Source organism: Salvelinus alpinus, chromosome 5, assembly GCF_045679555.1.
Source record: "Salvelinus alpinus chromosome 5, SLU_Salpinus.1, whole genome shotgun sequence".
Classification (NCBI taxonomy): domain Eukaryota; kingdom Metazoa; phylum Chordata; class Actinopteri; order Salmoniformes; family Salmonidae; genus Salvelinus; species Salvelinus alpinus.
The window spans coordinates 61608181-61628141 of record NC_092090.1 but is presented as its reverse complement, the minus strand read 5'-3'; the positions used below and the strand labels follow the sequence as shown (position 1 = coordinate 61628141).

Genomic DNA, 19961 nt, shown 5'->3' with positions numbered 1-19961 from the left:
AGGTCAAGCGTATTGCCTGCCTTGTGAGTAGGGGGGGAAGGTGAGAGGGTGAGGTCAAAAGAGGAGAGGAGTGGAAAGAAGGAGGCAGAGAGGAATGAGTCAAAGGTAGACGTGGGGAGGTTAAAGTCACCCAGAACTGTGAGAGGTGAGCCATCCTCAGGAAAGGAACTTATCAGGGCGTCAAGCTCATTGATGAACTCTCCAAGGGAACCTGGAGGGCGATAAATGATAAGGATGTTAAGCTTGAAAGGGCTGGTAACTGTGACAGCATGGAATTCAAAGGAGGCGATAGACAGATGGGTCAGGGGAGAAAGAGAGATGTCCACTTTACTCCTGCCCGATAGTTCAGTGGATCATGGTAGAGGTGGGAAGGTGGGATAATGGGTGTCAACTTGAGCTGGTTATTACGGACTACTAAATGAATTACATTCAGGGGGTGGTTGCAGACATTTGAATAATATTTTATTGTGTACTTCAGGGACTTGAGGCTAATGTCAGAGCTAAGAAAAATAACTTCTGTATTGTCAGAGACCGTCTCAGATCCACCAGGCTTCCGATTTCCTCCAGTGAGCCTTCCATCTACAGTCGTCCGGTACGGTGGATGTAATTAGTTACAGCAGAGGAGTTAATGGATGAGCGAGTGGTGGGATAATGGCTGGAAATAAAAAGCTTGATGAGGTTAAACGGCTTCCGTCTGCTTTCCACGTCTCAGCTGGAGAAATTTGCTTCATTGCAGAGTTCCCAAGATCCCACCAGTTCAAGCCTGTCTGTTTCCTTGCCACATGTCCACTTTGTTTGTTGTGTGTTGCCTTTCTTGTTTATCTTTCCGGTGCTGTAGTTGAATACATTCTTTACTATAGGCCTTGGTTTTTATCTCACTGCGGTCAAGGTGAAGTGATGATTTTATTGGGCTGATAGCCTTGTTTAGGGGGGTCTAACTCATTTTGCACCAGGGGCAGCGTTCGGTCTTCTTCAACGAGGTCCGATTGCGGCACCCGGTGCAATTGGTTTCCTCGCTGTCAAAATTTCCCCCCAAAATCCATCGTTCTTGGAATTTTTGATGCTCGCTGACTTTCTAGCTTTCATTTCAGTGATTATTAGTGAGCTGGACACAGTCAAGAAACTATATGAATGTAGGTCCATTATTACTACACAGATAGAAATGGTCAGACTTGCGCCTACATGCCAACTTCATGAACTTGATGTGATCAATGGTCAGGAAGTTTTGACTGCAGTCAACTGCAAGTGTCAGCAGTTGCTCTTCACCAACTTCCTCCTGGAGCCATCGCCTGCATTGTGGGAGGCTCTATTGTCAAACAATCATTCGTTTTTTTGTTGTTGACCCGGCTGTCACAGATGCACCTCCCCCGTCTTCACTCCTCGACTTTTTACAGCCGGTTGCTTTAGCCTTACCACTCAAACGCGTCCAATAGCTGCTCATAGCAACGTCATTTCGCTGAGTCTACCTTTTTAAATTTTAAGTCAATCTCAATGTGACCACCAGATACAGTAGCTTGAAAACCTCATTAGGTTTTTTGCCCTCTATGTATTATTATTTCTTGTTAGTTTAAGAGTAATTAAAGTAGTTTCAGTATAGTTTGTTTTTCAAACAGGTTTGTTGTTTTATTTCAGTTTACAAAATATTTTTTTCTATGATTTAGTTTTTGTTTTCTATAATAAACTTGGACTGTTCCTCTGTGTTTCCCAGATGTGTGGCTGCTCCTATTCCACCTCCAGCCAGAGAAACTCCCAGTTCTACACAGACCCCACAGACGCTGTTAAGGACATCCCCAGTGGAGCCACTATCCTAGTGGGAGGTAATATCAAGAGACCATCAGGACTTCACTGTGGGGTTTGAAAGAGCTTTTTCCTGTGATGCATTACAAATGCAGCTGTCACTGTAGACTGTTTACCCCTTTACACTTCATAGATTTGAAAGAATTTGATAGGAGTGTAAGCAAAAAACATTCCACCTAGCCTATCAGAGGGCAAGGTGGGGCTATTATAATATTGTTAATACCCATCTCTTACAGGTAGGATATAGATCAACTTGGATATGGGCAAATGTGTTATATGAACCAGTTCATAGCATGCTGCTTATCTTTTTAAGCAGGGGAAATTCTCACTCACACATTGCCCTGTGTCCACTTCATAGTAATGGGCCATGCTCTCTTTTTCAATAGAAATGACTGTAAACATTGATTGATTGATTCTCTTTCTCTCTCACTAGGGTTTGGTTTATGTGGCATCCCAGAGAACCTTATCAACAGTTTATTAAAGACTGGTGTAAAGAGCCTCACAGCCGTCAGCAACAATGCTGGGTAAGTTAGTGAGTGAGTGGGGGTGGGTGGGTGTCTTCATGTGTGTTTGATCACATGTGCAGGTTCCTGCATGCAACCCAAAACCGTGGGATGCATTCCATGGTGGTGGCCATGCTTTTGAAAGTTGTCACGACAACCCCAACACACTCAAATCCCACTCTCTTTGTTTCAATAATAAATGGCCAAGTTGAGAGAGGACAGGATAAATTAGTTTTTTTACATTTCTGCCATGGCTGGATTGATTTCCACATCACATAATTTGTTTGTTTACATTTTAGTTTAACTGTGGTGGAATTCTCCTCTCATTTCAGTATTGTTTATACAGTTGAAGTCGGAAGTTTACATACACCTTAGCCAAATACATTTTAACTACGTGTTTCACAATTCCTGACATTTAATCCTCGTATAAATTCCCTGTCTTAGGTCAGTTAGGACCACCACTTTATTTTAAGAATGTGAAATGCCAGAATAATAGTAGAGAATTATTTCTTTCATCACATTCCCAGTGGGAAGTTTACATACACTCAATTAGTATTTGGTAGCATTGCCTTTAAATTGTTTAACTTGGGTCAAACTTTTCGGGTAGCCTTACACGAGCTTCCCACAATAAATTGGGTGAATTTTGGCCCATTCCTCCTGACAGAGCTGGTGTAAGTGAGTCAGGTTTGTAGGCATCCTTGTTCGCACGTGCTTTTTCAGTTCTCCCGACAAATTTTCTATAGGATTGAGTATCAGGGCTTTGTGATGGCCACTCCAATACCTTGACTTTGTTGTTCTTAAGCCAGTTTGCTACAACTTTGGAAGTATGCTTGGGGTCATTGTCCAATTGGAAGACCCATTTGCGACCAAGCTTTAACTTCCTGACTGATGTCTTGAGATGTTACTTCAATATATCCACATAATTTTCTTTCCTAATGATGCCATCTATTTTGTGAAGTGCACCAGTCCCTCCTGCAGCAAAGCACCCCCACAACATGATGCTGCCACCCCCGTGCTTCACGGTTGGGATGGTGTTCTTCGGCTTGCAAGCCTCCCCCTTTTTCTTCCAAACATAACGATGGTCATTATGGCCAAACAGTTCTATTTTTGTTTCATAAGCCCAGAGGACATTTGTCCAAAAAGTACGATCTTGGTCCCCATGTGCAGTTGCAAACTGTAGTCTGGCTTTTTTATGGCGGTTTTGGAGCAGTGGCTTCTTCCTTGCTGAGCGGCCTCTCAGGTTATGTCGATATAGGACTTGTTTTACTGTGGATATAGATACTTTTGTACCTGTTTCCTCCAGCATCTTCACAGGGTTGTTTGCTGTTGTTCTTGGATTGATTTGTACTTTTCGCACCAAAGTACGGTCATATCTAGGAGACAGAACGCGTCTCTTTCCTGAGCGGTATGACGGCTGCATGGTCCCATGGTGTTTATACTTGCGTACTATTATTTGTACAGATGAACGTGGTACCTTCAGGCATTTGGAAATTGCTCCAAAGGATGAACCAGACTTGTGGAGGTCTACAATGATTTTTTCTGAGATCTTGGCTGATTTCCTTTGATTTTCCCATGATGTCAAGCAAAGAGGCACTGAGTTTGAAGGTAAGCCTTAAAATTCATCCACAGGTACACCTCCAATTGACTCAAATGATGTCAATTAGCCTATCAGAAACTTCTAAAGCCATGACATCATTTTCTGGAGTTGTCCAAGCTGTTTAAAGGCACAGTCAACTTAGTGTATGTAAACTTCTGACCCACTGGAATTGTGATACAGTGAAATAAGCTGTCTGTAAACAATTGTTGGAAAAATTACTTATGTCATGTACAAAATAGATGTTCTAACGAACTTGCCAAAACTATAGTTTAACAAAAAAATTGTGGAGTGGTTGTAAAACAAGTTTTAATGACTAACCTAACTGTATGTAAACTTCCGACTTCAACTGTATATTCTTGCACCAAATTACTTTTCATCTGTGTCTGACTAGTAGAATTGATTTTCCATTCACTTCAATTATCTCAACCTTGATTTGTTACTGCTGTTAGGAAATGTTTGTTGCCACAGATGCAGTGCTAGTTGAGAACCCAACTTCAGGAGAATGTTTGCATTCTCCTCTTTGCTGCGATCATGACCAGTGTTTTATAATGCCATTTAGAATATGTTTATAATGATTGAACTCCAACAGAGACCCTATCAGGTCCAAACATTTTAAACAAGAGTTTCTCATAACGAAGCTTCCGTGTGTGGGACCAGGGGGTAGGATAAAGTTGCCCCAAGATGCTAATCAAAGGTCAGTTTTACAATCTATACAACTTCCACACAGAGCTGGGGTCAAAGCACCTTTCACAAGGGGTCCTGACCTTGAATGACGGTTTTCACCCACTCCTAAACCGTCTTGATTTTCTATCGATGTAGTGTTGTCCGGTCTTTCAGGGTCAGGGGAGCTGTTTTGCACCAGTGACCTGAGGGAGGGACTGACCACTGTGCTGAGTGGTTGGCTAGTTTCAACCCAAGCTATCAGTGAGGATGAACTAATCCTGCTAGACGTGTGGTGAACTGCAGGACCAACTCTGAGGGTGAAGCACCGACTGGAACAAGGTGTCTGTTTGTCTTCAGAGAGCAGAGGAATGCTTCATACTTAATTCATGTTGGCCTACGACTTATGTGAAGCAGTGGGACAGATTGAATCTAAAAGTAGTTGTGGACTTGGTGCCAGGGTTATATTCTTGTCTCTTCGTCTACTCCATTTTAGTGTGTTCGTTTATAAAGAGATGCCTTTGGAACATCAAAGACATGCCACAGGAGCTGGATAAAATAATTCTGGCCATGCTGAGCTATGAAGAGGACATCCACCGAAAAAACATTTCCCCTGCTACTTGTTCTATGTGCCTCCCTCTATACTGTACCTAATCTCTTTGACAGAAACCTGAAGAACCAGTCATTTTAGACCAGGTTTCCCCAACTGGTGGCCCGCGGGTGGTTTTTATTTGGCCCTATAGTTTTCTGAGCAAAAAAAACATTTAATTGTTTTTGAAATTTTCATTGTTTGGCATAAAAGACTGTAAAAACACCAGTAGATCAGATACAAGATTTACATTTTGGAAATCCGTTCCCAAATATTCCCACACATAATAGAGAGACACATCGGGATCATATACAAATGTAAGCAAGGTTTGAAAGGATTATGTTTTAGTCAAATATTGTATCTGATAAGGAGTCTTGCGCTCAATTTGCAGTCTACAAATTATTTAATCACATGGCTGAATCTACTTGATGATCCCTGTTTTAGAGTGAAAAGCCTTTGGGAATTTGAATGATACAAAATGTCTGGGTACAGGCCTATACCCGACCCAGATTAGAAAATTTGATATGTCTACTAGTCAGACAACCGTCAGGAGTCTGAGAAGGAATGTTTTTTTATAGGCAAAATAGAAAAGAAAATGATAGCAAACATAAGTTAAGAACTTGTAGTCTACTGTTCTATAAATCCTGTGGAGTTCTTGTCCTTCAAACTCTGTCTGTCTCTGTCTATTTCTCTTTCTTTCTCTCTGTTTAGATAATATTTTCAGTATACTTTTAGTTTTCCAAACAGATTTCTTAATTATTTTGTTTCAGTTTACAAAATAGTTTTTTCATGATTCGTTTTGGTTTACTATAATAAGCTGAGGTCCATGAACCCAAGATATGCACCTATATCTTGCACTCAGTATATGTCTTTAGTGAACTTCTTATATGGGTCGGTCACAAGAAAGACCGGTGACACATTGCTACCTGGAATTAAAAATAATAGTTTTATTTACTGCATGTCACTACTATTGGTTAATAACTGTCACTGAGAGACTATTGCGACTGCTGGCCTGGCGCACTTCCCAGCCTTTTCTTTGTCAGGGCAAATGGGCACATTAGTTTCTATGCCCTCTTGAGGCAACTGTATAAACCATTGTGACTGCTCTCAGCCCAGCAGTAGCTCTATCAGGCCAGTCTTTCAACTCCCAAGAACCAATGAAGTGGGCAACAAATATGCCTACACTACTTACGATATGTCAGGTTTCAATATATCTTAGAATGGAAGAAGGAACCCTGGCATAAACTATCATAACCTTTTTTGTTGTGCCTGCAGCGGTCAGGCCAGTGGTAGTGAAGCTGTATCTGTGTCTGTATGTTACTGTCTACGGCGCTGGTTTGGCTGTCTATCAAGAGGAGGTCTGCTCTCCTCCACCTCTTCCTGTGACCCATAGATGCTTTTCGTGGTAATCTAAGCCCTGTGGAAGACATAATGGAGTCGGTGAAGGGGGAAAAACAGGGCAGGCAAGGAGTTGGAAGAAAGATGGGGAGGCAAGAAACTCAACAGAGTGGGAGGGAGAGAGGAGGTACATAGGTTCATTGAGGTACATTTTATACCCCCTAATGCGCTGCCTTTTCACTTTAGAGCCATTCCATGTAAGGTCAACCTGAGCATGAAAAAACTAAAAAGCTTATTTCCTAATTAAACTACTTTCATATTTTATCTTGAAAGTGTGTATTTTGAAGTGAAGACTACCATATGGCCTTTACATTTGCGAAATTGAATGTTATTGTTACTAAGTAGGATGCAAAGTCTCAATAAGTATTCTCAGTCAACCAGATTGCATAGCTTTTGGCAGTGGCTCACAGAACTTGTTTTGGTACTTACATCTGTCCCCCTGTGTTTCTGACTAAGTCAGAAGGTTAATGAAACAATATCAGAAAATGTTTGTCCATTGACTGCTAGTATAGAATAGAACGCTGATTTGGACAGGCAGTGTCACATCTAACATTTTTGAGGAAATGTTATTGTGGACGCGTTTCGAGTACGATTGTATGCAAAGTTTCTGTGCAAAGCAAACTTTCATCAAGGGCTTAGGTGATATATAATTGATTTCCTTTCTCTCTTTGTCAGTACCAGTGTTGCCACCTAACTTTCAGGGTAAGTTGCTAGAGGCAGGTTGATTTGTTGCTAAAAGTTGCTAAATGACGTTGTGATGTCATTGCGTGATAACGTAAAACTGCGTCATTACGTTGAATACACAATAACGTTACTCAAATTGACTGGCCAGCCCTGCAAAAAATATGATTTGACATTTGTTCAGGTACAGACTCGCACTCTTTTCTGTACTTCTGGCTGTACAATTTTGATTGAGACATGTTGATTGATATTGTAAGTTCTGTTCAAGATCAAACATTCATGACCAACTATATTCATTGGGTTTGGCTCGTCGAACCTGTACTACTGCAGCTGCAGTCACCCCAACAATGATTTGAAATTTGCTGAAATTGCTGCTGGCGTGCTGCTGCCTGTGCACGAGCTGAGCACCTACTGCTGACGTCACTCACAATGCACTTTTGCAGCCAGGCACGTGTGTTGTGACTGAGTGTGTGACAGAGAAATTCGCTTTTGTGTCATTTATAGGGACAATGCGTGCATTTTAGTATTTGAGTCACTTGCTAAAAGTTCCAAATCAAATTTTAAAAGTAGCTAAATTTGTTGCTAGGTGCTGTTTGAAAAAAAAGTTGCCAGGGTAGTCTGGAAAGTTGCTAAATCTAGCAACAAAATTGCTAAATTGGCATCACTGGTCAGTACTCGTTCTAAGCGTAACGGATGTATGTGACTGTTACGGACGCTTCATAACATGATCAATGACTCACTAGTCTGCGTCACTGCATAACTCGATCATGATAGAATGTTCATGCCCTTCCTACTGCTTCCGAAGTGTGCTTATGTTAGCAAACGAGCTAGCGGGCAATCTTTATCTGTGTGTGATATATTTCGCGTTTGCTCATATGAACTGCAATCATGCATTGTTCTGCTAACTGGGGCATTGCATGTGATCACATGGCATAATAAATCACATGAACATAATTAAGGTTTAAAAATCCATAAACTTTCACCGGTCACGCTGAGTTTGTTTACTTACTCACGCTGAGTAACTACGGGTACCCCACAGTGATAATATTGGTCTGTATCTGTGTAGTCTGCCATGCTGCTTGTGAACTGCAGCTTTCAAGCCTCAGATGATTTACGATCTGACAAGAATTGTTACTAAAGTGCAAACCCTGTGCCACTGGTAGGTTATAATTCCCATTAAAAAGTGTAACCCTTCATGGGAAAGATGTCAAGATATAGTAGAGATGATAAGGGATGAGTTAGGAATAAGTCCAGTTATCTCAAATAAACAAGGGCATGAAATGGGTGTATCAATCCCTGATTCTAGGGTTAGAGGTATACACTGAGTTTCCAAAACATTAGGAACTACTCTTTCCATGACACAATGACCATGTAAATCAAGGTGAAAGCCATGATCCCTTATTTTAATTAGTTTTTAGTTTTTTTTTCTCTCCCCAATTTTGATATTTTCTTATCACTGTAACTCCCCAATGGGCTTGGGAGGCGAAGGCTGAGTCATGCATCCTCTGAAACATGACCTGCCAAACCGCGCTTCTTAACACCCACCTGCTTAACCCGGAAGCTAGCCGCACCAATGTGTCAGAGGAAACTATTCACTTGACGACCGAGGTCAACCTGCAGGCGCCCGGCCCGCCACAAGGAGTCGCTAGAGCGCCGTTAGCCAAGTAGAGCCCTCCGGGCCAAACCCTCCCCTTCACCTGGATGACGCTGGGCCAATTATGCACCGCCTTATCGGACTCCCGATCACAGCCGGTTGTGATACAGCCCTGGATCGAACCCGGGTCTGTAGTGACGCGTTAGACCGCTGCGCCACTCGGGAGCCCTTCCATGATCCCTTATTGATGTCACTTGTTAAATCCACTTAAAATAAGTGTAGATGAAGGGAAGGAGACAGGTTAACTTCTCTGGGATATGTGGGACGGTAGTGTCCCACTTGGCCAAAATCCAGAAAAAAATGTAGCGCGCCAAATTCAAATATATTACTATAAAAATCAATCTTTCATGAAATCACACATGAAAGACACCAAATTAAAGCTACACATGTTGTGAAACCAGCCAACATGTCTGATTTCAAAAAAGATTTACGGTGAAAGCACACCAAACGATTATGTTAGCTCAGTACATAGCCACAGAAAGACAGCCATTTTCCCAGCAAAAGATAGTAGTCACAAAAAGCAGATGATCTTCATCAGATGACACTCATAGGACATCATGTTACACAATACATTTATGTTTTGTTCGATAATGTGCATATTTATATCCACAAATCTCGGTTTACATTGGCGCCATGTTCAGAAATGCCTCCAAAATATCCGGAGAAATTACAGAGACCCACGTCAAATAACAAATACTCATCATAAACTTTGATGAAATATACATGTTTTACATATAATTAAAGATACACTTGTTCTTAATGCAACCGCTGTGTCAGATAAAAAAAATAAAAAAAACTTTACGTAAAAAGCACACCATGCAATAATCTGAGACAGCGCTTTTTTTAGGCAGTTCTGAGGGTGGGGGGGGGGACTTAATTAGGAATGTGTTCCTAATGTTTGGTATACTCAGTGTATATACAGGCAGTTTGTGGGACTGGTAACAGACTGACTCTGATGCTGTTGAAATGAATGGCCCCGGAGGGGATGGCTGCCGTTATACGGGCTCCTAACAGGCTTTTTTCGCGTTGTTTGTAACGTAATTATTTTTTTTACAAATCTGACCATAAATCTATCCTCCTGATTCCTGCTTACAAGGAGAAACTAAAGCAGGAAGTACCAATGACTCACTTAATATGGAATTGGTCAGATGACGCGGATGCTACGCTACAGGACTGTTTTGCTAGCACAGACTGGAATATGTTCCGGGATTCCTCCAATGACATTGCGGAGTATACCACTTCAGTCACCGGCTTCATCAATAAGTGCATCGACAACGTCGTCCCCACAGTGACTGTATGTAGATATCCCAACCAGAAGCCATGGATTACAGGAAACATCCTCATTGAGCTTAAGGTTGAAGCTGCCGCTTTCAAGGAGCGGGACACTAACCAGACGCTTATAAGAAATCCTGCTAGTCCCTCAGACAAACCATCAAATAGGCAAAGCGTCAATACAGGATTAAGATTGAATCCTACTACACCAGCTCTGACACTCCGTTGGATGTGGCAGGGCTTGAAAACTAGTACGGACTACAAAAGGAAACCCAGCCCAGTGACGCGAGCCGACCATACGAGCTAAATGCCTTTTTATGCTCGCTTCGAGGCAAACAACACTGAAGCATGCATGAGAGCACCAGCTATTCCGGACAACTATGTGATCACGCTCTCCGTAACCGATGTGAGCAAGACCTTTTTAAACAGGTCAACATTCACAAAGCCGCAAGGCCGGACGGATTACCAGGACGTGTGTACTCAAAGCATGCGCGGACCAACTGGCAAGTGTCTTCACTGACATTTTCAACCTCTCCCTGACCAAGTCTGTAATACCTACATGTTTCAAGCAGACCACCATAGTCCCTGTGCCCAAGGAAGCGAAGGTAACCTACCTAAATGATTACCGCCCCATAGGACTCACGTCGGTAGCCATGAAGTGCTTTGAAAGGCTGGTCATGGTTCACATCAACACCACCATCCCGGATACCCTAGACCCACTCACATTTGCATACCGCCCCAACAGATCCACAGACGAATCAATCTCAATCACAATCTACACTGCCCTTTCCCACCTGGACAAGAGGAACACCTATTTGAGAATGCTGTTCATTGACTACAGCTCAGTGTTCAATACCATAGTGCACACGAAGCTCATCACTAAGCTAAGGACACTGGGACAAAACACCTGGTGGTAAGGTTGGCAACAACACATCTGCCACGCTGATCTCAACACGGGTCCCTCAGGGGTGCTTGCCTAGTCCCCTCCTGTATTCCCTGTTCACCCACGACTGCGTGGCCAAACACGACTCCAACATCATCATTTAAGTTTGTTGACGACACAACAGTGGTAGGCATAATCACCGACAATGATAAGACAGCCTATAGGGAGGAGGTCAGAGACCTGGCAGTGTGGTGCCAGGACAACAACCTCTCCCTCGATGTGAACAAGACAAAGGAGCTGATCGTGGACTACAGGAAAATGAGGGCTGAACAGGCGCCAATTAACATTGACGGGGCTGTAGTGGAGCGGGTCGAGAGTTTCAAGTTCAAGTATCCACATCACCAACGAACTATCATGGTCCAAACACGGCAATACAGTTGTGAAGAGAGCATGACAAAACCATTTCCCCCTCAGAAGAGTGAAAAGATTTGGCATTGGATCCTCAAAAAGTTCTACAGCTTCACCATCGAGAGCATCCTGACGGGTTGCAACACTACATGGTATTGCAATTGCTCGGCATCTGACCGTAAGGCGCTACAGAGGGTACTGTGTACGTCCCAGTACATCACTGGGGCCAAGCTTCCTGCCATCCAGGACCTTCACTACCGTTCAAAAGTTTGGGGTGACTTAGAAATGTCCTTGTTTTTGAAAGAAAAGCACTTTTTTTTGTCCATTTTAAAATAACATCAAGTTGATCAGAAATACAGTGTAGACATTGTTAATGTTGTAAATGACTATTATAGCTGGAAACGGCAGATAAAAAAATAAAAATAGTACCCGCAAAACACCAGTCTCAACGTTAACAGTGAAGAGGCGACTCAGGGATGCTGGCCTTCTAGGCAGTGTTGCAAAGAAAAAGCCATATCTCAGACTGGACAATAAAAAGAAAAGATTAAGATGGGCAAAAGAACACAGACACTGGAGAGAGGAACTCTGCCTAGAAGGCCAGCATCCCGGAGTCACCTCTTCACTGTTGACTTTGAGCCTGGTGTTTTGCGGGTACTATTTAATGAAGCTGCCAGTTGAGGACTTGTGAGGCGTCTATTTCTCAAACTAGACACTCTCGTGTACTTGTCCTCTTGCTCAGTTGTGCACCGGGGCCTCCCACTCCTCTTTCTATTCTGGTTAGAGACAGTTTGCGCTGTTCTGTGAAGGGAGTAGTACACAGCGTTGTACGAGATCTTCAGTTTCTTGACAATTTTTCGCTTGGAATATCCTTAATTTCTCAGAACAAGAATAGACTGATGAGTTTCAGAAGAAAGGTCTTTGTTTCTGGCCATTTTGAGCCTGTAATCGAACCCACAAATGCAGATGCTCCAGATACTCAACTAGTCTAAAGAAGGCCAGTTTTATTGCTTATTTAATCAGAACAACAGTTTTCAGCTGTGCTAACATAATTGCAAAAGGGTTTTCTAATGATCAATTAGCCTAATTATAAACTTGGATTAGCTAACACAACGTGCCATTGGAACACAGGAGTGATGGTTGCTGATAATGGGCCTCTGTACGCCTATGTAGATATTCCATAAAAAGTCAGCCTTATCCAGCTACAATAGTCATTTACAACATTAACAATGTCTACACTTTATTTCTGATCAATTTTATGTTATTTTAATATACACTACCCTTTTGAACGGTAGTGTATATACTAGGTGGTGTCAGAGGAAGGCCCAAAAAATTGTCAAAGACTCCAGTCACCCAAGTCATAGACTGTTCTCTCTACTACCGCACGGCAAGCGGTACCGGAGCACCAAGTCTAGGAATAAAAAGCTCAACATCTTCTACCCCCAAGCCATAAGACTACTGAACAATTAATCACATGGCCACCCGGACTATTTACATTGACACCCCCCCTCCATTTAGTTTTTTTACTGCTGCTACGCGATGTCTATCTATGCATAGTCACTTTACCCATACCTACATGTACAAATTACCTTGACTAACCTGTAACCTGTACTTCCGGTGCCGACAGAGATTGCCGCCTCGCTTCACGTGCCTAGGAAACTATGCGGTATTTCGTTTTTTATGTGTTATTTTTTACATTGTTACCCCAGGTAATCTTAGGTTTTATTACATACAGTCGGGAGGAACTATTGCAACGTCAACTCCCCAACATTACGACCAGGAATACGACTTTTCCGAAGCGGATCCTCTGTTTTGCCCACCACCCAGGACAATAGATCGGATCCCAGCCGGCGACCCAAAACAACGACGCCGTAGAAGGGGCAGACGGAGCGGTCTTCTGGTCAGGCCCCGTAGACGGGCACATCGCGCACCGCTTCCGAGCATATTACTCGCCAACGTCCAGTCTCTTGACAACAAGGTAGACGAAATCAGTGCAAGGGTAGCCTTCCAGAGAGACATCAGAGACTGTAACATTCTTTGTTTCACGGAAACATGGCTCACTCGAGACACGCTGTCGGTACAGCCAGCTGGTTTCTTCACGCATCGCTCCGACAGAAACAAGCATCTTTCTGGTAAGAAGAAGGGCGGGGGTGAATGCCTTATGATTAACGAGACGTAGTGTGATCATAACAACATACAGGAACTCAAGTCCTTCGGTTCACCTGACTTAGAATTCCTCACACTCAAATGCCGACCGCATTATCTACCTAGAGAATTCTCTTCGATTATAATCACAGCCGCATATATCCCCCAAAGCAGAAACATCGATGGCCCTGAACGAACTTCATTTGACTCTATGTAAACTGGAAACCACATATCCTGAGGCGGCATTTATTGTAGCTGGGGATTTTAACAAGGCTAATCTGAAAACAAGGCTCCCTAAATTCTATCAGCATATCGATTGTGCAACCAGGGCTGGCAAAACCCTAGATCATTGTTATTCTAACTTCTGCGACGCATATAAGGCCCTCCCCCGCCCTCCTTTCGGAAAATGTGACCACGACTCCATTTTGTTGCTCCCAGCCTATAGACAGAAACTAAAACAGGAAGCTCCCGCGCTCAGGTCTGTTTAACGCTGGTCCGACCAATCGGATTCCACGCTTCAAGATTGCTTCGATCACATGGACTGGGATATGTTCAGGTATGTGGCAGGGTCTACAGTCAATCACGGACTATAAAACCAGCCCCGTCGCAGACCAGGATGTCTTGCTCCCAGACAGACTAAACAACTTCTTTGCTCGCTTTGAGGACACTACAGTGCCACTGACACGGCCCGCTACCAAAACCTTTGGGCTCTCCTTCACTGCAGCCGACGTGAGCAAAACATTTAAACGTGTCAACCCTCGCAATGCTGCAGGCCCAGACGGCATCCCCAGCCGCGTCCTCAGAGCATGCGCAGACCAGCTGGCTGGTGTGTTTACGGACATATTCAATCAATCCTTATCCCAGTCTGCTGTCCCCACATGCTTCAAGAGGGCCACCATTGTTCCTGTTCCCAAGAAAGCTAAGGTAACTGAGCTAAATGACTACCGCCCCGTAGCACTCACTTCCGTCATCAGGAAGTGCTTTGAGAGACTAGTCAAGGACCATATCACCTCCACCCTACCAGACACCCTAGACCCACTCCAATTTGCTTACCGCCCCAACAGGTCCACAGACGACGCAATCGCAATCACACTGCACACTGCCCTAACCCATCTGGACAAGAGGAATACCTATGTGAGAATGCTGTTCATTGACTACAGCTCAGCACTTAACACCATAGTACCCTCCAAACTCGTCTTCAAGCTCGAGACCCTGGGTCTTGACCCCGCCCTGTGCAACTGGGTCCTGGACTTCCTGACGGGCCGCCCCCAGGTGATGAGGGTAGGTAATAACATCTCCACCCCGCTGATCCTCAACACTGGGGCCCCACAAGGGTGCGTTCTCAGGCCTCTCCTGTACTCACTGTTCACCCACGACTGCGTGGCCATGCACGCCTCCAACTCAATCATGAAGTTTGCAGACGACACTACAGTGGTAGGCTTGATTACCAACAACGATGAGACGGCCTACAGGGAGGAGGTGAGGGCCCTCGGAGTGTGGTGTCAGGAAAATAACCTCACACTCAACGTTAACAAAACGAAGGAGATGATTGTGGACTTCAGGAAACAGCAGAGGGAGCACCCCCCTATCCACATCGACGGGACAGCAGTGGAGAAGGTGGAAAGGTTTAAGTTCCTCTGTGTACATATCACGGACAAACTGAAATGGTCCACCCACACAGACAGCGTGGTGAAGAAGGCGCAGCAGTGCCTTTTCAACCTCAGGAGACTGAAGAAATTCGGCTTGTCACCAAAAACAAATTTTTACAGATGCACAATCGAGAGCATCCTGTCGGGCTGTATCACCGCCTGGTACGGCAACTGCTCTGCCCATAACTGTAAGGCTCTCCAGAGGGTAGTGAGGTCTGCACAACGCATCACCGGGGGCAAACTACCTGCCCTCCAGGACCCCTACACCACCCGATGTCACAGGAAGGCCAAAAAGATCATCAATGACAACAACCACCCGAGCCACTGCCTGTTCACCCCGCTATCATCCAGAAGGCGAGGTCAGTACAGGTGTATCAAAGCAGGGACCGAGAGACAGAAGCTATTTTTCAATTTCAAGGCCATCAGACTGTTAAACAGCCATCACTAACATTGAGTGGCTGCTGCCAACATACTGACTCAATTCCAGCCACTTTAATAATGGAAAAATATGTAATAAATGTATCACTAGCCACTTTAAACAATGCCATTTCATATAATGTTTACATACCCTACATTACTCATCTCATATGTATATACTGTACTCGATACCATCCACTGCATCTTGCCTATGCCGTTCTATACCATCACTCATTCATATATTTTTTTTAATATACATATTCTTATTCATTCCTTTACACTTGTGTGTATAAGGTAGGTGTTGTGAAATTGTTAGGTTAGAGTACTCGTTGGATATAACTGCATTGTCGGAACTAGAAGCACAAGCAATTCACTACACTCGCATTAACATCTGCTAACCATGTGTATGTGACAAATAAAATTTGATTTGATTTTACCCCCGCTCATTGACTCAGTATCGGTACCCCCTGTATGTATTCTCATTATTGTTATTTTGTGTTACTTTTTATTGTTTTTTACTTGGGTTTACTTCGTAAATATTTTCTTAACTCTTTCTTTAACTGCATTGTCGGTTAAGGGCTTGTAAGTATGCATTTCACGGTAAGGTCTACCTGTTGTATTTGGCGCATGTGACAAATTAAATTTGATTTGAAATGCAGTTCTTGAGGAGAAACAACCACACAGAATTTGTGTACATCTTGCCAGCCAAGGAGGACAAGGCTTAGATGGCTGCAGGTCAAATTGTCCAGTCACTTTGTCCTTTTGTGGACAACAGGGGGAGGAGGTACCATAGAGCCTGCGCTGGCAGATTTAAATGGTGTGAGATTAACACAAAGCATGAGTTTATAAAAAAAGATGAATTAAGTTTGAGTTTTTCAATGTTTATTCTGTTACTCAGTAGGTGATTTGATAATAAAAATGAATATTTTAAATAAAACATCAGTCTTGAATGATATTACTAAAATGTTGTACATTTGAAATGGAGTGCAGTGTCATCATTTGCTGTCTGTCTTTTAGGAACCTGTCACATCCATAATGCAGAATGTCACATCCATTATAACATTCTCCTGTAGTGTTATGAAAGTGCATATATTTCTATATTTGAGGTATGCAGCACTTTAATTCGCAATGAAAATAGTTTTTCAAATAAAGAATTGTAAATGCATTTTTAGCACATTTGTGCATTTCTGGTTGGTTAAGACAGGACCCACGAGTGCACTTTGATAGCCTATGCAATGACTATTCAAGATACTGGTGATTTCTTGGTTCTTTGAGGTACACTGCATTTTTAGATGACAACAAAAGTATTATTGTGAAGTTTGTTGAAGAAAACTTTTAATATATAAACACGTTTTGCATAGCGTCACATCCAGAACGGTACATTTTTCTCTCTAAAGTATACAGTGCCTTGAAAGTATTCAGACCTCTTGACTTTTTCCACATTTTGTTACGTTACAGCCTTATTCTAAAATCAATTTAAATAAATAACAAATCCTCAATACCCCACACACAATACCCCATAATGACAAAGCGAAAACAGTTTATTATACATTTTTGCAATAAAAAAATAAAAGATGCCTTGCTATGAGACTTGAAATTGAGCTCAGGTTCATCCTGTTTCCATTGAACATCCTTGAGATGTTTCTACAACTTGATTGGAGTCCACCTGTGGGAAATTCAATCGATTGGACATGATTTGGAAAGGCACACACCTGTCTATATAAAGGTCCCACAGGTGACGGTGTATGTCAGAGCAAAAACCAAGCATTAAGGTCGAAGGAATTGTCTGTAGAGCTCCGAGACAGGATTGTGTCGGGGGAAAAAATGTCTGCAGCATTGAAGGTCCCCAAGAACACAAGTGGCCTCCATCATTCTTAAATGGAAGAAGTTTGGAACCACCAAGACTCTTCCTAGAGCTGTGCGCCTGGCCAAACTGAGCAATCAGTGGAGAAGGGCCTTAGCCAGGGAAGTGACCAAGAATCCGACGGTCACTCTGACAGAACTCCAGAGTTCCTCTGTGGAGATCGTAGAACCTTCCAGAAGGACAACCATTTCTGCAGCACTCCACCATTCAGGCCTTTATGGTAGAGGGGCCAGACGGAAGCAAATCCTCAGTAAAAGGCATGACAGCCTGCTTGGAGTTTGCCAAAAGGCACCTAAAGGACTCTCACCTGAATGCCAAGCGTCACGTCTGGAGAAAACCTGACACCATCCCTACGGTGAAACATGGTGGTGGTAGCATCATGCTGTGGGGATGTTTTTCAGCGGCAGAGACTGGGAGACTAGTCAGGGTCGAGGGGAAAAATGAACGGAGAGAGATCCTTGTTGAAAACCTGCACAGGACCTCAGACTGGTGCGAAGGTTCACCTTCCAACAGGACAAAGACCCTAAGCACACAGCCAAGACAACGCAGGAGTGGCTTCGGGACAAGTCTCCATGTTCTTGAGTGGCTCAGTCAGAGCCTGGACTTGAACCCGATCAAACATCTCTGGAGACCTGAAAATGGCTGTGCAGCAACGCTCCCCATCCAACCTGACATAGCTTGAGAGGATCTGCAGAGAAGAATGGGAGAAACTCCCCAAATACAGGTGTGCCAAGCTTGTAGCGCCATACCCAAGAAGACTTGAGTCTGTAATCACTGCCAAAGGTGCTTCAACAAAGTTCTGAGTAAAGGGTCTGAATACTTATGTAAATGTGATGTAAAATAAAAAATAAAAAAAATCCATACATTTACAAAAATGTCTAAAAACCTGTTTTTGCTTTTGTCATTATGGGGTTGTGTGTGTGTGTGTGGATTGATGAGGGGGGGACTATTTAATCCATTTTAGAATAAGGCTGTAACATAAAATGTGGAAAAAGTCAAGGGGTATGAATACTTTCCAAATGCACTGTATATGATAATTTAATATTTTCATCCTTGTTGTTTTTGTGTGTAGCCAAGCCTTACTTTCACAGTGGCTATTCATATTTTACCCTAAGACTTTGAGATTCACAGACCTTTGCTGATGTGTCCATTCTCCCAAAAATGCCTGTCAATTTCAGTCACATCCATAACTAAGTTTTGCTGTTCCGTTACTTCAAAGTTGTATTACTTAGAATTTTGGAACACTTCCCCTATAGGGTTCTACAAATATACAATAACATTTTCATTTATGCTTGATAAGTCAATTCTGTGAGACATTTTGTTTCTCATTTTGTGTGCAAATGTCACATCCGTAACACTGGAATTACCCTTTACTGTCATACACAAACATTTATAACAAATATAATTTCATGCTGTTATAGTAGATTGTTGCACTTCGTTAACGTTCACAGTACCTGACTGACAGAGCTGTTAACAGTAGTTTGACCTTGAATAACTTTGGGTTACTTGCTTGTTCTATGAGAATATGAGGGAATATGTGTCAGTTATGGGATACGCCTTTGGGCGGGTCACGAGCTCGAAGTGTCCAATCACACAGCATCTGTTGGAGACAGACGGGTTGAGTGGCGAATGAGTTGAGTCCCTCTCTTCAATAAAGGGAGCCACTTGCTCGTCAACTGTTCATTCTCAAGCATGCATCTCTTCCTTGTGCTTTTCTGATCAGAGAAAAGCAGTGACACATCTCACTAATAGAAACCTAAGTTCTGTTTCTAAGACTCGTTTCGATGTGACACTTATGGCATATTGCCAACTCCCGTAACGCAGACATGCTCTCCGAAGCCAGGATTGTTCCAACAGCATCACCATTCAGAGGCTCCCAAACTAAAGACAGTATACGCCAATGAAGGTGCAGTGACGTCCAGTTGGTAAAAGGGGTGGCCCAACATGCCGCCTCACAAAGAGATGTCTTTGAACATTGACCAAGAGGTAGCCATACCTGGTGGAGTGAGCCCTCAGGCCCTCCGGGGGCTATAAACCCTTGCTATAATAAGCCAATATAATAGCCTCCACTATCCAATGAGATAGCCGTTAACGAGAGAGGGTCCCCATCCTTGCAGGGGTACGAACACAAAGGGTTCGTACTCTTACGCCATGCTCTCGTTCTACCCAAGTAGATTGGCAAAGCACATACTGGACATAAACGGTGGAGATGCCCTTCCGTAGAAGTGAAGGGTGGCGGGTGGAAAGCCATGCGCTCAATTACAATTGTAATTGCCACTGATCTTGGGCATGAAGGCGGGGTTACGTAACCACGAAACCCAGGGCAAACTCTAGGCACGAATGGTGGACAGTGCATGCAGCTCACTCACTCGCTTTGCAGATGTAATGGCAATGATCAAGGCCGTCTTCCAAGGATTGATATTCAATTTGGCGCTTTCCAGCAGCTC

At 43.2% G+C, this 19961-nt stretch overlaps 1 protein-coding gene across 1 annotated transcript in view; it reads left to right on the top strand.

Annotated features, from left to right (window-relative positions):
• The window catches only part of oxct1a (3-oxoacid CoA transferase 1a), a 138113-nt gene that overhangs the window by 7123 nt on the left and 111029 nt on the right, over positions 1-19961 (top strand). The window contains exons 2-3 of the mRNA XM_071402553.1: positions 1709-1817; positions 2231-2321. Of these exons, the coding sequence (XP_071258654.1) occupies positions 1709-1817; positions 2231-2321 (200 nt within the window). The remainder of the gene's footprint in view (positions 1-1708; positions 1818-2230; positions 2322-19961) is intronic.